Genomic DNA, 17546 nt, shown 5'->3' with positions numbered 1-17546 from the left:
TAGATACAGGTGCTATCAGGTTTTTGATAGTGGATTTGGAGCGAGATATCTGTAGGCACTCTACTTGCCGGGATGTGTATGCCAAATGTGGCATTTGATAGGCCATTCATGAAATTTTAGCTCTACTCAGTGCAAGGTTGTTGACACTCGTAACGGTGGTGCTCTTCCCAATGGGGTATGAAAAGATGCCAGTTGGTCTTGGCGCCATTTACATAGGGTTTGGATACAGGTTTGCAAGGGGAACATGTTAGCTTGCCTATGCAGCAGGCTCAAGCAAATGGAAAGGCATTGAAGCTATGTGTTGTGTTGTTGACATATATGTTGTTGCAGGTCGCTTTGCAAGGTGTACTATTCAGATTTCAATGCTCATATGATAAAGATGATTATATGGAGGGCTCTCTAGCGGATGATAGGATAGCTGCATATGGTACTGGTGCTTCAAGTGATCGAAAGTATGCTTATGGTTGGGAGGAAGGATTATGGATGCAGGATGACAAAGCTCCATGCTATGAAGAGTTGGAAGGGTCATGGCGTGTCTATTGGCCTACGAGTGCAAAGGAAGGCTTGGATATACATGCTTTACAGATGGTTGGCTATGCTCAATGCCATGTATTTGATCCTGGTGGAGTTTGCATCACAGTTGGGAGAGCCTATGGATTTCCATTTGATTTGGGAGGGTTCTATAGCTGATAAAATCTCTGTCTCTATCTATGTACTACCTATATACATACTAAGTATCAATTTTCTAATATGCAATCATCTCTTATCTACATAATGCTATGGTTGAGCATGAATGCTCAACGAGGGGGTGGGCAATGATGCTGCACCCAATCTATGTCAACCTATGGAAGTGCAAGAAGTACAGGCATGGCAGTTTGCAGGCAAGTGACAGGGACATTGGGCAGGTATTTGATGGAGCTAGGAGAGAGGTACAACGGGATGGAGCACTTGCTAGTGGAAGCTGCAAGTGTTTTTTGCTATCACAGATGAAAGGAGGAAATGCTTACATCATAAGGTTGTAAACACGACAAGGGGGTGTTAGATACAGGTGCTATCAGGTTTTTGATATGGGATTTGGAGTGAGATGACTGTAGGACACTCTACTTGCCGGGATGTGTATGCCAAATGTGGCATTTGATAGGCCATTCACGGAATCTTAGCTCTACTCAGTGCATGGTTGTCGACACTTGTAACGGTGGTGCTCTTCCCAATGTGTGGAGCCTTAGAGTCAAAGGCATTTGAAGAAAGGAATTGAGGGGTGCCAAATTGGGGCTGTTTTGACATCGACTATCGAGCACAATCAAGGGCATGGAAAGTGGAGTTAAATTTAGTCGTCGTGGCAACTGAAGTCATCGGGAACGTGGGAAAGTAGGCCACATAGGGATTTGTTTTAATAAGGTAAAGCTTAAAAAAAAGAATTCTACTGTATAGTAAGGTTGCCAAACTACGGTGTCGGGGGATATGTGTTCGCTACGTGAGCCAGGCAGGCGCCGGGCCTCTGGCTGTGGGAGGTGTGAAATAGAGACAACAAGAACAACAGATGTAACTGAATCTGGGAATCACCGTAATCATTAATTAATTGAATACAACCTAATTCTTAGCCAAGGTGGGCTATTAACAGCACCATCACTTGGATCATTTGCTAAATAGGAGTTTAAGCTCCCGCTTTATAGAATTAACCGGGCCGTTAATGACACCGAGCTTAACAGATTGATTAATCAACCTTCAGACTGATGACGGTGATGGAAACTTTTGCCTGTCACTTTATCTGCTTCAAATACCACCCGTGGATTCTGCAGTCTTTAATTTTGCTCACTACCTTGATCATCAAGCTTCAGTTATTACAAATTGTACTGCAATTGCCCGCTCTTTATGCTTTGGACTAGCTTAACTGCGATTCTCTTCAATTGCTGTATGATGCTTTAATCCTTGCTTTTCCTGCCTCGTGATGTCCTCTTGCTTCTTACCTTGCTTTGTTTACCGTGCATGCCTTATCCTGCTTGCTTGCTTGCCTCGAAAAGTTTACGTCTCCCTTGCTTGCTTCGGCCAAGCTCGCTTCTTCTCCTCGCTTGCTTGCCTCGACAAGCTCCTCGCCTTGCTTGCTTCGACCTAGCTTCAAGCTCCTTCCTCTCGACCTTGCTCACTTCGCTTGTAATCCTCTTCTCGTCTTGGCTTGCTCAAGCCCTTGCTTAAGCCTAAGAGGATATATCCCCTTTGTTAGCAAAGGCCGAGAGTGAGTGAGAGAGAGATAGAATTCTCCTTGTGCAAGCCGAGAGAGAAACCTTTGCTTGCTTCGGCTTCAGCCTTGCTACTTCGACATCAAGCAAGCTCCCTCTCTTCTCCTTCTCGATGCCGAAAGCGAGAGAAGTGGCAAGCACCCCCCTTGAGGTCAGGAGCCCAAAGAGATCGCAAGCCCTCTCTTCTCATCTTCGTTTTCTTCCCTCCTCTTACGTCTTCGACTCTCCTCGCCTTCTTGCTCGTTTTGTTTGTCATGCCACTCTTCTCATGCAAAAGTCATCCAAGCGATTAATAGCCCTTTTCCCTTCTTAAGCAGTGGCGCCGGCGTCATTGACGTGGCGCGTGAACATACATGATGACATGGCACTCGGCAATGTTGGCAGCTCAGACGACGACCCCTCTGGTGCCGGAAGGGAGCGCCATGGTGTGCTTCACGTTTTTCACTTCATGCTCAAGCTTGTCCGAGCACCATAGCCGCCGTTGAGAGCTTTTCTCCTCCTGCGCTCTGCCCCCTCGTCATCTGCACGCCATGCCTTGTTTGTTTTTTCCCCATCCACACACTAAGCCCTTAATTATTCTTTTGGGCGGCCAAGGTTGTGGCATTGGGAGGCCTTGTTTAAAGATCTTGGGCGGCTTCACATTCTCTCTTCCCCATTTGCTCAAAAATGTTAGGGGCCTCATTACCATGTCCATTCTGAGAGTATCCAGATACCATTGCATTCCAAATGATAGCATCCTCTTTAACAATGCTATCAACCAAAAGCCTTGCAGCTAATACTCGACCACACTTACTGTACATATTCACGAGCAAGGTGACCATAATCACATTTAGCTTTGAACTGTACCTATGAATTGAGCATGCAAATGAGCACCTTTTGTTACAGCTCCGACATTTGCGCAAGCTGAAAGAACGCTTGTAAAAGTAACTTTGTTTGGTGTAAACCCTTCATTATGGATAATCTCATAAAGCTGTATGGCATCTTTGTCATCCCCATGCTGCATATGTGCAGTAATAATGGAATTCCAAAACCTGGACGTAAGACAAAAACTCCCAGCTGAGACACCAACCGAGCCGACCAGACCGGTATGGAACTGGCCCCCGGTGAATCTTAAACGGCCAATATCTTGGCGACCGAGACTCCGATCACTGATTTGAAAAGACCGACACACTTCAGAAATTGAGCACTTCAACCTGATGTATTCATTTCAATTCTGTCACCTCAGCTGCAGTTGCCCAATCCGGTACGGATCTGCAATCAACTCAAACTTCAAAGTGACATAACTTCTTCACCGTGGCTCCAATCGACAAGCCGTAAAGACAGGCCGGTAGAGTACTTCAAGCACTACAGTTCTAGATCATAATCTCTCATCTATGGTCACTGCCAGCATACTCATTTTTGCCATCATTGAGGCATCTGTTGGCCCTTCTAAGCCGCATCTGGCATACATTAATCATTAAGCTTGGCCTGTTATCAAGCCCTGATCACTGCTAACTTAATGTATAGGCTTCAAAGAAGCTAAGCTTTCATTTATCTGCTCTTTTTCTCATCATGGCAGCGGAGATGCACGACCTTCATTCCCTCTGAACCTGCACAGCCTCCGGTCTGTGCCAATAGCACTTCAATCTGCATCTGCTACAGGTACCTTAAGCTCTTCGCCATCATCAGCAGACTCACGTAACTGGTAAATGTATGAAAAACAAAATAAGGCTTATACCCTATCATCAATTGTCTAGCTTAATCATTAGGTAGCTGTCCATCAAAAATCTCTGAACTGTATCTGTAACATTTAATGGCCTAAGAATCTTATGTGTAGCGGAATTTAGCATGAACATAGTGGGCATTTCATTAGAATAGATTCCTAATGAGAATTACAAGAGTGCTTGGGTGGAGAGAGCAACAAAAAGCATAACACCTAGTTAGATAGCATCGACAATACTTTCAAAAGAGAGAGCAATTAAGCTATTGACAACAGTTGAGGACCGGATTTGCATGGAGCCGGTCCCCCCTCCAAAAGGCTTTGTATTATGGTTTCTCCCATCAAGAGAGACATTGTACAATACAATTCTTTGTGTTCCTTCAAGACTAGCTAGTGCAATGAAGATGGAAGCTTCATACACCAAGCAAAACACTTAATCAAACACAACTTGAATTATCCCCGTTCTCAGACCCAAGACCTCACACACCTTCGAAGATGGTGAGAGCTAGCAGGGTATGAGAGTAGATTGAGAGGAAAAAGAAGTATCTTACGAGAAAGAAGTACATCTCCTCACATAATCACTCATATTAGCATAGCTTAGCTTAGTAATTAGCTTGGTAGAGAAGATGAGCATGCATTGAAGCTTGGCTCTTGGTTGGATTTGCATCCACATGCCAAGAGAGTGTTGATGTAGGCTTCTATCTCACAAGCTTGGAGTAGGTGATGAGCTCTCCATTAAAGCTTGGGAGGAGATAGAGTGTTTTCCCTTCACACATGGTCAAGTGTGAGAGTGTGAGAGTGAATGCCAAGCAAAAATCAGCCCCCCCTCTCTCTTGGGCGAGCCCTAGCTGCTAAGTTAGGCTGGCTTTTTCCTCATTGGACCTCCCCAGGTCAAGCCAATAGGAATTAAGCAGCATAAGTGATAGCCTTCTGACATGTGTCCCCCTTTCCCCTTTTGTGAGAGCTTTAGATAATTAAATAATTAAACTAAACTCTCATTGGACCCCTTTGCCTCCTGGCCAATAGGAATCAGGCAAGCCATGGGGCTTCTGAATGCTCATTGGACCCCTTGGGAGACTGCCCAATAGTCTTCTAGGACACTTAATTCTTATTGGTTTCTTTTATTAAATGTTTTTAAATTAATTAAACTAGATTTACTCTAGCTTAATTCTCATTGGTCCACTTCAAGGGTCTTCCAATAGGAATTGGGCACACCTTGTGGGCATCTGGCCTAGGGAGCTGACATGTGTCCCTCATTCCCTTTGTGTAAAGGGAGCCTGTGTGTGTGTGTGTGGTTTTCTCTCTCATCCCCTAGCTTTGGGGCTCGCCCCCTCCCATGTAGGGATGCAGAAAGACTTTTTGGGCACACACACTAAGCATCCAATTTTCCCTAAGGTTGACCTTTGGACACAAACTTTGAATTTTGGAACCTTAGCATTTTGGAAGTCTTAATGGGCTGAACCTTAGGGTCTTTTTAGCCCGTTGTTTCACATGGCTCTTTTGCAGATGGCCCCCCCTTTGGATCCCTATTTTCCCTCCTTTGGATCCCTACTGTGGCCGGTCTGCTAACTTAACCAATATTCTAGCTTTTTCTCCCTTGGCACTTCCCCACATTAAATGATCAGTTTAATATGAGAAAATCATTTAGGAGAATTACATATTGATTATTATGACATTACCTCTCTCTTGAAATCATAGTCGTCCTCGACTATGGTGTAGAGAAGATAAAGCATATGCATGAGTCCTTTTCTTAGCGGGTAGAGGATCCCTATGTTACCCTACGACATCATTCCATAATGGATGACTAGTCCATTTGGCGCTTGAGAGCCTGAGGCTGCCGCAAGCATGTCTGCACATTAGTCCTATCAGTCTTCCATAGTAGAGTGACAAGCTCTACTTGGTGTTTGGGAGACGTCGTCTCCACAAACTTGATCTAAGCATGCATACTACTTTATTTTTGTGCACAAATAAAGAAAAAGAGAGTCTTATAAGACAAAAATTTTTGTTCATTTTTAACATTTTGTACATTTGCTTACTCTTGGGAAGCATTGTAAGCATTGACAAGGTTTAGGTTATCCTTTAATTGTATGCCTTGCATCCATCTAGCATCTTCAAAAGGATAATTCTTAAACTTAATAAGATATCGTCGGATAGTCTTACCGCCTCTTAATACCTTGTCTTCATGTCGGAGAATGGACTCGGGCTGCAGCACCTCCTCGTGGTCCTCGATCTCCGGTGGGTCTTCAATAGTTGGTTCTTGAGGTGGCTCTCCTTTGTAAGGCTTTAAGAGGCTCACATGAAAAGCATTGTGTATGAGCCAATGATTGGGCAACTTAAGTTGATAGGCCATCTCATTGATTGGCCTAAGAATCTGGAAGGGACCATAGTACCTTTTTGCTAGTTTAGCATAGTACTTTTGGTGGCCCGTAGGATTCTTGCCCGTCGTGTGCCTTAATCGAGCCTTGGGAAACTTTAACAAGACCCAATCGTTTTCTTTAAAGGCTTGGGCTCTTCTGTGCTTGTCAGCAGCAGCCTTTTGCCTTTGCTGTGAGATAGAGATAGCATCCTTAATCTTTTGGAAAGATTCTTGTAGGTCTCGGCTATACTCATCTGCAGCGAAGATCTTCCCATGTACCTTAAGTAGCAAGGGACTTTTTGATCTTCCCTCAATTACCTCGAAAGGTGCTTTTCCTGTAGAAGTATGTACAGTGTTATTGTAAGCATACTCTACTAAGGGTAAGTACTTCTCCCATTGGGATCTTTGATCTACTTCCGTTACATAGGCTTTTAGTAGATCGAGAATAGTTAGGTTAGCTATTTCACTTTGGCCATCAGTTTGTGGATGATAGGCCGAAGAGAAGTTTAGCCTTGTTCCTAAATTCTCAAAGAGACCCTTCCAGAAATTACTGGTCATTCTAGGATCTCTATCCGACACTATGGACATTGGCAAGCCATGGTACTTGAAAATTTGTGAAATGAAGAGGGTTGCCATTTGATGGGCTTTGATAGTCTTTTTGACAGGTATAAAATGAGCTTGTTTACTGAACCTGTCTACTATCGTCCATATTCCCGTATTCCCATGGATAGACTTAGGCAATCCAAAGATAAAATCCATGGATATGCTCTCCCAAGGTGAATTAGGGATTGGCAAGGGTTGAAGCAATCCAAGTTGCTTCCCTCTATCAAATTTTGTCTTTTGACATACCACACATTTGGAAACATACTCATGTATGTTCACTTTCATGGTAGGCCAATAGAAATATGTTTCAATTCCCTTTAGGGTAGACTGAATCCCTCTATGCCCCGCATATGGGGGAGCATGAGATTCATACATTACTTTCTCACGTAGTGAGTTAGTAACGCATAGTCTATTGCCATAGAGAAGATAACCATCTTGTAAAGTAAATGGTTCTTCTTTCTTCCCTAATGCAAGGGCTGAAATCACATCTCTAAAATCGGGATCAATAGCATACTCATCTATCATTAAAGATAGATCATTGTGAGTTGCTATGGAAACCGCATTCACTCTCGGTCGTCTTGAGAGTGCATCGGCTACTTGATTATGCTTGCCAGCAATGTGAGCAATATGAAAATGAAATTGCGAAAGGAAATTTGCCCACCTCATTTGTTTGTCGGAGAGCTTGGTCTGCGTCATGAAGTACTTAAGACTTTGGTGATCCGTTCGCAGAATAAAAGGAGTCCCCAATAAATAGTGCTTCCATGAGTCTAAGGCATGTAGAACTGCAAGGAGTTCTTTTTCGTATATGCCTAGAGCTTGCTCAACAGGGTCGAGCCTTCGACTCTCATAGCCTATGGCGTGCCCTTCTTGGAGCAAAACAGCCCCAAGGCAATCACCACAAGCATCACATTGGACCTCAAATGGTTTTGAGAGATCCGGTAGTGTAAGCACAGGTTGAGAGATAAGCTTTTCTTTAAGCTTTTCGAAAGCATTGTTCTCTTTAGCAGACCACGTATACCTAACATTTTTCTTTGTTAGGTCATGTAATGGTCCCGCAATTTGTGAGAACTTTTCTATGAAGCGTCTATAGTATGCACACATACCTATAAAGCTTCTTAGTTCATGAAGATTCCTTGGTTTAGGCCATCCTTTTATTACCTCTAACTTGGATGGATCCATTTGGATTCCATCTTGAGAGATAATGTGACCTAAATATTGAATCTCTTGCAAGAAAAATTCACTTTTCTTTCGATTAACATAAAGTTTATTCTCTCTTAAAACTTGAAATATTACCTGAAGGTGTTGCTTATGTTCCTCTAATGAATTAGAGTAGATGATAATATCATCGAAGAACACTCCAGTGAAGGTTCGATGAGGTCTGAACAGCTTCTCCATCAAGCGATTAAATGTGGCTGGTGCATTAGTCAAGCCAAAAGGCATGACAATGTATTCGTAAAGACCAAATGTAGTACGAAATGCGGTCTTTACAATGTCTTGATCAACTATCCTTATTTGATGATAGCCACTTTTTAGGTCAATCCTACTGAAGTAGGTCGATCCTTGTAGCTTATCAAATAGGTCTTCTACCCGTGGAACGGGAAACCTATTCTTGATAGTGATCCTATTTAGTGCTCTATAGTCGACACACATACGATATGTGCCGTCTTTCTTTTGCACTAATAGCACAGGTGAGCAAAATGGAGATGAGCTAGGCCTAACCATGCCCTTCTCAATTAACTCATGCACTTGCCGCATAATCTCCTCTTGTTGAGCTTGAGAAACTCTATAAGGAGGTTTGTTAGGCGGTGAACTTCCTGGAAGAAGTTCAATTGCATGGTCGTCATTACCTCGTTTAGGAGGTAGCTCACAAGGGATGTCGTCAATAAAGACATCTTGAAACCCCTTGAGAAAATTGGATAACTCTAATTCCTTTTGGTTGCTTTTATTTTCTTTTGCTAAAGCATTAGGTTCATTTTGAGAATCTTTAACAAAAATCATGTACACGGAAATAGAGCTCTTTATTGACTTGTTGAAAGCTGGTGTATGTACAATGGGGATGGTGTTACCCATCTCCCTAGCATCTATATACATGTCCTTTTCCCTGAACTTAAAGGAGATTCTCCTTTCAGGAAATTTAACATGGGCAGCCAGACGGTCAAACCATGGTGCCCCTAGGATTACATCCTCATGCTTGAGAGGAGAGATAAAGAAATCCTCTTTGTCCACATAGCCTTGGACATGAAGCCTCAATTTCCCGATTAAGGGAGTGACTGAAGCTTCTTGCCCCTTGAAGGCACTGTCTGCGGGTAGGATATCTCCCATCTCGTAGGATTGTATGCCTAGCTTGGTGGCTAACTCCATAGATATGAAATTGTGAGTAGAACCAGGGTCAAAGAGAATAAAAGCATCATGTTCCTTACCTTTCCCCAAGCATGGCATAGAGGAGATCCTTTGTGGTGAGTTTGGTGAATCTCCTCCTCTTGGATTTCAACCAAAGAAGCTCTAGGAGGATCTTGGCAGTTGTTCTTTTGGGGACAAGCGCGGTACGCATGCCCTTGTTCGCCGCACTTGAAACACCGGTTATCTTTACGATAACGCTCAAGCTCTTCAGGAGAGAGTTTATTCTTTCCTTTGTAAACTCCCTTCTCTTTAGCTTTGTTGGAATTGCCCTTAGGAGACTTTTGGACATTGTCCTTCCCCTTAGGCTCATTGGTACCTTTGTTTTCCCGGGGCTTATTATTTCTTTTACCCCCCGTTTGGAAATTGATTCGCGAGGCCACCATAGTATGGTGTATTACCGCCGATATGGTACGTGGCCTTTGGGAGTTGACATACTCCGCCATTTCTTCGGTTAAGCCCGCACAAAATTGTTGCTTTTGCTCTCCAAAATCCAACTTTTTGAAGACAGTGGCTTTGAGTTGTAGGTCCCAAAACTTGTCTACATATTTGTGGATGGATTCATTGGGAGAGAGCTTTAAGCTTCGCCATTCGGTGAGTACTTTGTCTTTGGCATCGGTGGCCAAAAACTGCTTCATAATGGAAGCTCTTAAAGCCTTCCATGTTCGTGGAGCTTCACCGTTGGCTCGTAGGCTAGACCACCATTGTCTGGCGGACTTTTGAAAATGCATAGCTACATGGCGTAGCTTAGAGGACTCCGTGAAGCCCTCATCTCCAAACGCCGCATCGAATTGCTGGATAAAGGCCAAAACTTTGTCTGTAGCACCGAAGGTGCCATCATAGGTAAGGAAAGAGATGCTCTTCCCTCCCTCTTTGAATTTCTTCAGCTTGGACGACCTCTTCCATGCGGCATAGGATTTTCTATGGCCTCTTCTTTTTGATGGTTCAAAAGTTGCACCATCACTTTCTTCAGAAGATGAAGAATTTGAAGAAGGTGGAGAAGAGGGTGACCTCTTTCTCGCCTTTTTCTTGTCTTGATCTTTGTCGTCTTCACCATAGCTTTCATAAGAGGAAGAGGATAAAGAAGATGGAGAAGAGGGTGTCCTCTTTCTCGCCTTTTTCTTCTCTTGCTTTTTATCATCCCTCTTTGAATTATGGCATGGAGAAGAGTGTGATGGTCTTCTCCGCTTTGGTGGTGATGGAGAGCGTTTAGCCCGCCGTCTTCGTGGAGCCATCTCCGCCGAGGTGGCGGGAGACTCGCTTCTTTCTCGTTCCTTCGGTGGAGGCTCTTGAGTTCTCCTTTGGGAAGGAGATGCATCATCAAGAAGTAAGTTCTTGAGCCCTTCATATGGATTCTCTTCTTCTTCCCGAATCGGAGAGAGACCTCTTTTGGTAGTCTCACAAGGAGGCTTCCTAGGTGTTCTCTCGTCATGGTGATGAGCTTGGAGAATCCCGTGAGCACGGAGCTGCCGTTGCACTTCACTTTGGAGAGATGGATTGCCCATGGCTTGTTGAAGCCTAGAAACAAGATAATTAACAAGCATTGAAGCATCATTAGTAGCTTGCTCATGAGCAAAATCAAAGTTATCAACATTAATTTCACTCTCTTTAATATTGTCAGCCATTCTAACAATTTTTAGGTGTAAACTTTTTAGGTGTACTTTGGCACTTCAAGCCCTAGTTGCTACTCCTCTTTACCCCTTTAGAAAAAGCACTCAAGCTACTGTACCCGCGGCTCGAATACCATTAATTGCAAGGAATAGAAGAGAGGGTCTTTCGACACCAAAACAGCACCGGCTCCTGTCAAGCTTCTAATAGCTCAATAGTGGTTAAGCCGTAGGCAAGCCCCGTAGGACTCCACTATTAAGACCATAGCTCTCGACGGTGATGCCCCGTTAACTGCACAAAGGCAGGCGCACTGCAAGGCTGAAAAATCCCTATTCTACTTACTCACAGGCAATTAATAATACCAACCATTTGTAGCTAGCTTGAGGACCTCCCTTCTTGAGCAAGAAAAGAGAAACCTTGAGCTCTGATACCAATGTAACATTTAATGGCCTAAGAATCTTATGTGTAGCGGAATTTAGCATGAACATAGTGGGCATTTCATTAGAATAGATTCCTAATGAGAATTACAAGAGTGCTTGGGTGGAGAGAGCAACAAAAAGTATAACACCTAGTTAGATAGCATCGACAATACTTTCAAAAGAGAGAGCAATTAAGCTATTGACAACAGTTGAGGACCGGATTTACATGGAGCCGGTCCCCCCTCCAAAAGGCTTTGTATTATGGTTTCTCCCATCAAGAGAGACATTGTACAATACAATTCTTTGTGTTCCTTCAAGACTAGCTAGTGCAATGAAGATGGAAGCTTCATACACCAAGCAAAACACTTAATCAAACACAACTTGAATTATCCCCGTTCTCAGACCCAAGACCTCACACACCTTCGAAGATGGTGAGAGCTAGCAGGGTATGAGAGTAGATTGAGAGGAAAAAGAAGTATCTTACGAGAAAGAAGTACATCTCCTCACATAATCACTCATATTAGCATAGCTTAGCTTAGTAATTAGCTTGGTAGAGAAGATGAGCATGCATTGAAGCTTGGCTCTTGGTTGGATTTGCATCCACATGCCAAGAGAGTGTTGATGTAGGCTTCTATCTCACAAGCTTGGAGTAGGTGATGAGCTCTCCATTAAAGCTTGGGAGGAGATAGAGTGTTTTCCCTTCACACATGGTCAAGTGTGAGAGTGTGAGAGTGAATGCCAAGCAAAAATCAGCCCCCCCTCTCTCTTGGGCGAGCCCTAGCTGCTAAGTTAGGCTGGCTTTTTCCTCATTGGACCTCCCCAGGTCAAGCCAATAGGAATTAAGCAGCATAAGTGATAGCCTTCTGACATGTGTCCCCCTTTCCCCTTTTGTGAGAGCTTTAGATAATTAAATAATTAAACTAAACTCTCATTGGACCCCTTTGCCTCCTGGCCAATAGGAATCAGGCAAGCCATGGGGCTTCTGAATGCTCATTGGACCCCTTGGGAGACTGCCCAATAGTCTTCTAGGACACTTAATTCTTATTGGTTTCTTTTATTAAATGTTTTTAAATTAATTAAACTAGATTTACTCTAGCTTAATTCTCATTGGTCCACTTCAAGGGTCTTCCAATAGGAATTGGGCACACCTTGTGGGCATCTGGCCTAGGGAGCTGACATGTGTCCCTCATTCCCTTTGTGTAAAGGGAGCCTGTGTGTGTGTGTGTGGTTTTCTCTCTCATCCCCTAGCTTTGGGGCTCGCCCCCTCCCATGTAGGGATGCAGAAAGACTTTTTGGGCACACACACTAAGCATCCAATTTTCCCTAAGGTTGACCTTTGGACACAACCTTTGAATTTTGGAACCTTAGCATTTTGGAAGTCTTAATGGGCTGAACCTTAGGGTCTTTTTAGCCCGTTGTTTCACATGGCTCTTTTGCAGATGGCCCCCCCTTTGGATCCCTATTTTCCCTCCTTTGGATCCCTACTGTGGCCGGTCTGCTAACTTAACCAATATTCTAGCTTTTTCTCCCTTGGCACTTCCCCACATTAAATGATCAGTTTAATATGAGAAAATCATTTAGGAGAATTAGATATTGATTATTATGACAGTATCTGCCGTATCTTCAAAGCATTCAATCATGGATAACTTGCTTAGTGAACCCCGCCAGACTCAAGTGCTCCAGTTAATGATGCACACGGCTTGACCATTAAGTTCTCTCTTAAGGAACCCTGTCAAGCTCAAGTATGCCTTACTCTGTCTGCACACGGAATGGCCGTCAAGTCCTTTACTTCAAGTTTTGTTAGCAGAACCAACTCAATAGATGTGAAGATACTTCATCAATTATCCAAAGAAGTCAGCTGGATGCCAGCCATGTTATCTTATTGACTGCATAACCAAAAACTCTTTTGACTTAGCATAAATCTAGAAAACAAAAACCTTGTACCATGCAACCTGCTACATCAGATAGCTGGTACTCTTCAAATCTACAAATGGCACTTTAGTAGCCCCCCGGGATCAAACGGGAAACCAATCAATTGCCCCACAGTGAGAATTCCTTGAAAAAATTTGGACCATCCTCCAGGATCATAGGGAAAATACAAGAATTTCCAATCATTACAGCATAAACATACATTAGCCCACAAAACTTCATACAAAATGCCTAGATCATATGGCATATAAGGCAATTGCCCAGGACCATGCATATATCTGTCACCTCCTGGATCAAAAGCTAGCTCAAAATCCCCTACATCATAGGGTAGTATCAGATTCCATATAGCATCAGGTAGCATCAGATACTGCCATATCCCTTGTGTAACTAGCTCATGCAATTGTCGATCATCAATCACAGGTAAAAGAATTGGTAGCTCACCTTCACTCTCAATAGTATTGGAATCCCAATCATGCATATCCGAATACATCAAGTCTTTGGTAAAGTCCTCTTCATTAGGCTCAAAAGATGCATTTGAAAAAAATCCTCTATCTCGTAGAGGCTTAAAATCAAGTAGTGCATCATCTAATAGCTGCATAAGTTCATCATCTACTGAATTTGAACAAATTGGCTCATGCATGATTCTGGATTGATTGGTATCCTTAGCATCTGTATTTGAGAACCCTTCCAAAGCTTCGTCCAGTAAGAACATAAGGTCTAGGTCCACCGCTTGGGAAGGTCCCTCCATCTTGCACATCTCAGGTTGCTGTAAACTAAAATTTCCACATGTGACATGCATACTAAATACATCTGCAGTAAATTTCTCTTTAAGTCTTTCACCCTCATCCAGATATCTTTGCACTTCTGTAGCACAAAGTTCGGCATGCACATTGAAAATTTTATCTACTGCCCTGTCTATATCATCAACACAATGAAACCAATCATATTTATCAACAAGAGATTGCACTTCACAATGCACCCCCTCTGAATCATCGTAATCACGTTCAATATCACTTTTCCAATTTAGTAGCTGTGCTTCACAAAAGCTTGTCAATGAAGGAGTCTGCACCCCCTCTGAATCAAGCACATACTCTTGCTTAGCCAAATCTCAAAATCTGATACATCCAAATTTGGTAAATCTGGTATATCAAAATGCATGGTCTTGCTGCTCTCAACAACAGCCCTGCTTTGACCTATAACATCTGTATCATTAACCAACTATTTGGCAAAACCTGTACCAGTATCTTCGATTACCTCTATGGTAGAATCTGTACCAAAAAAATTTTCCTCTAATTGTGGTTTAGTAGCAAAAGTATCACCTGTAACTGAATCTTGATGCAAGTCTTCTTGAATATGGTTGCACTCATTCACCCGCACATCTTCCTGAGCTTTAGCCAATTCATTATCTTGATCCCATGATTTGTTTTCTTCCTGTACTACAGGTATAGGTTCTTTGTAAAATTTACCCTGTGTAGTTTGAGGCTGTAGAGACTCACCCTCAAGGACTTCTACTTTATGCACAACATCTGCAAAACCCAACTTTGCATACACAGCTTCAACTATGTCTTCATCATTCGCCTGTAAGAAGGTAGCATCCTGCACAATAAATTCATCAATCACAGCTTCTAACTTTGATAGTACATGTCCTCGAATATCTACGTAATCTGGTGGACTTGAACTCTGTTCTTGATAGCATTCATACTGCTCATATCTTACCTGTACAATAGCTTCTTTGAAATACTCCCAGTTATCGTTGCAAGCTTTGGTAACTTCTTGAATCTGCTCCTTCACATCTGAACTCACTAACTGCTCAAAAGATTTGACCATCAACTCTTCTGGTATCCCTCTTACCTTGGTCTCCAGTTCATAGCACTCTAGGTAGCCCTCTAGATCGTAGCCATCAAAGAGTCGTTTTTCATCGTATACTGCATCTAATACTGCATCCAAAGATTCATACATTTGATTTTTCTTCTTTACGGTCTCTATTTCAAGCAGAGATCCTTGAACCAATTGAAGCATCTTTGAAAAGTCTGGAACTGTTGACTTATCATCAAACCCGTTCGCACTTAATTCTGCAATCATCTTCATCATCTGCTCTAAATTCTCCATCTTTACCTCCCACCCTGGCTCGTTTCGCGTCGGGTTCACTAAAGATGTCGGGGGATATGTGTTCGCTACGTGAGCCAGGCAGGCGCCGGGCCTCTGGCTGTGGGAGGTGTGAAAGAGAGAGAACAAGAACAACAGATGTAACTGAATCTGGGAATCACCGTAATCATTAATTAATTGAATACAACCTAATTCTTAGCCAAGGTGGGCTGTTAACAGCACCATCACTTGGATCATCTACTAAGTAGGAGTTTAAGCTCCCGCTTTACAGAATTAACCGGGCTGTTAACGACACCGGGCTTAACAGACTGATTAATCAACCTTCAGACTGATGAAGGTGATGGAAACTTTTGCCTGTCACTTTATCTGCTTCAAATACCCGTGGATTCTGCAGTCTTCAATTTTGCTCACTACCTTGATCATCGAGCTTCATTTATTACAAATTGTACTGCAATTGCTCGCTCTTTATGTTTTGGACTGGCTTAGCTGCCATTCTCTTCAATTGCTATATGATGCTTTAATCCTTGCTTTGCCTGCCTCGTGATGTCCTCTTGCTTCTTACCTTGCTTTGTTTACCGTGCATGCCTTCTCCTGCTTGCTTGCTTGCCTCGACAAGTTTACTCCCTTGCTTGCTTCGGCCAAGCTCGCTTCTTCTCGTCGCTTGCTTGCCTCGACAAGCTCCTCGCCTTGCTTGCTTTGACCTAGCTTCAAGCTCCTTCCTCTCGACCTTGCTCACTTCGCTTGTAATCCTCTTCTCGTCTTGGCTTGCTCAAGCCCTTGCTTAAGCCTAAGAGTATGTATCCCCTTTGTTAGCAAAGGCCGAGAGTGAGAGAGAGAGAGAGATAGAATTCTCCTTGTGCAAGCCGAGAGAGAAACCTTTGCTTGCTTCGGCTTCAGCCTTGCTACTTCGACATCAAGCAAGCTCCCTCTCTTCTCCTTCTCGATGCCGAAAGCGAGAGAAGTGGCAAGCACCCCCCTTGAGGCCGGGAGCCCAAAGAGATCGCAAGCCCTCTCTTCTCATCTTCGTTTTCTTCCCTCCTCTTACGTCTTCGACTCTCCTCGCCTTCTTGCTCGTTTTGTTTCTCATGCCACTCTTCTCATGCAAAAGCCATCCAAGTGATTAATAGCCCTTTTCCCTTCTTAAGCAGTGGCGCCGGCGTCATTGACGTGGCACGTGAACATACATGATGACATGGCACTCGGCGATGTTGGTAGCTCAGACGACGACCCCTCTGGTGCCGGAAGGGAGCACCATGGTTTGCTTCACGTTTTTCGCTTCATGCTCAAGCTTGTCCGAGCACCATAGCCGCCGTTGAGAGCTTTTCTCCTCCTGCGCTCTGCGCCCTTGTCATCTGCCCGCCATGCCTTGCTTTTTTTTTTTCCCCATCCACACACTAAGCCCTTAATTATTCTTTTGGGCGGCCAAGGTTGTGGCATTGGGCGGCCTTGTTTAAAGGTCTTGGGCGGCTTTGCATTCTCTCTTCCCCATTTGCTCAAAAATGTTAGGGGCCTCATTACCATATCCATTCTGAGAGTATCTAGATACCATTGCATTCCAAATGATAGCATCCTCTTTAACAATGCTATCAAACAAAAGCCTTGTAGCTAATACTCGACCACACTTACTGTACATATTCACGAGCAAGGTGACCATAATCACATTTAGCTTTGAACCTGTACCTATGAATTGAGCATGCAATTGAGCACCTTTTGTTACAGCTCCGACGTTTGCGCAAGCTGAAAGAACGCTTGTAAAAGTAACTTTGTTTGGTATAAACCCTTCATTATGCATAATCTCATAAAGCTGTATGGCATCTCTGTCATCCCCATGCTGCATATGTGCAGAATAATGGCATTCCAAAACCTGGACGTAAGACAAAAACGCCTAGCTGAGACACCAACCGAGCCGACCAGACCGATATGGAATCGATCCCCGGTGAATCTGAAACGGCCAATATCTTGGCGACCGAGACTCCGATCACTGATCTGAAAAGACCGACACGCTCTAGAAATTGAGCACTTCAACCTGATGCATTCATTTCAATTCTGTCACCTCAGCTGTAGTTGCCCAATCCGGTACGGATCTGCAATCGACTCAAACTTCAAAGTGACATAACCTCTTCACCGTGGCTCCAATCGACGACCCGTAAAGACAAGCCGGTAGAGCACTTCAAGCACTACAGTTCTAGATC

The 17546-nt window shown here is 43.5% G+C and overlaps 1 protein-coding gene across 1 annotated transcript; it reads right to left on the bottom strand.

The window, feature by feature from the left end:
• Positions 1–2854: 2854 nt before the first annotated feature.
• LOC147456965 (pentatricopeptide repeat-containing protein At2g34400-like) lies at positions 2855–17191 on the bottom strand. The gene is made up of 5 exons (XM_086513255.1): positions 16901–17191; positions 14568–14715; positions 14336–14450; positions 3182–3268; positions 2855–3083 (listed from the first exon to the last, which is right to left on the bottom strand). Exons 1-5 carry the CDS (start codon positions 17189–17191, stop codon positions 2855–2857), a joined length of 870 nt encoding a protein of 289 aa, XP_086369381.1.
• Positions 17192–17546: the final 355 nt, after the last annotated feature.

The sequence above is a fragment of the Adiantum capillus-veneris genome, chromosome 5, assembly GCF_014529385.1.
Source record: "Adiantum capillus-veneris isolate H3 chromosome 5, ASM1452938v2, whole genome shotgun sequence".
Taxonomy (NCBI): domain Eukaryota; kingdom Viridiplantae; phylum Streptophyta; class Polypodiopsida; order Polypodiales; family Pteridaceae; genus Adiantum; species Adiantum capillus-veneris.
This window is presented reverse-complemented; position numbering and strand designations above follow the sequence as displayed.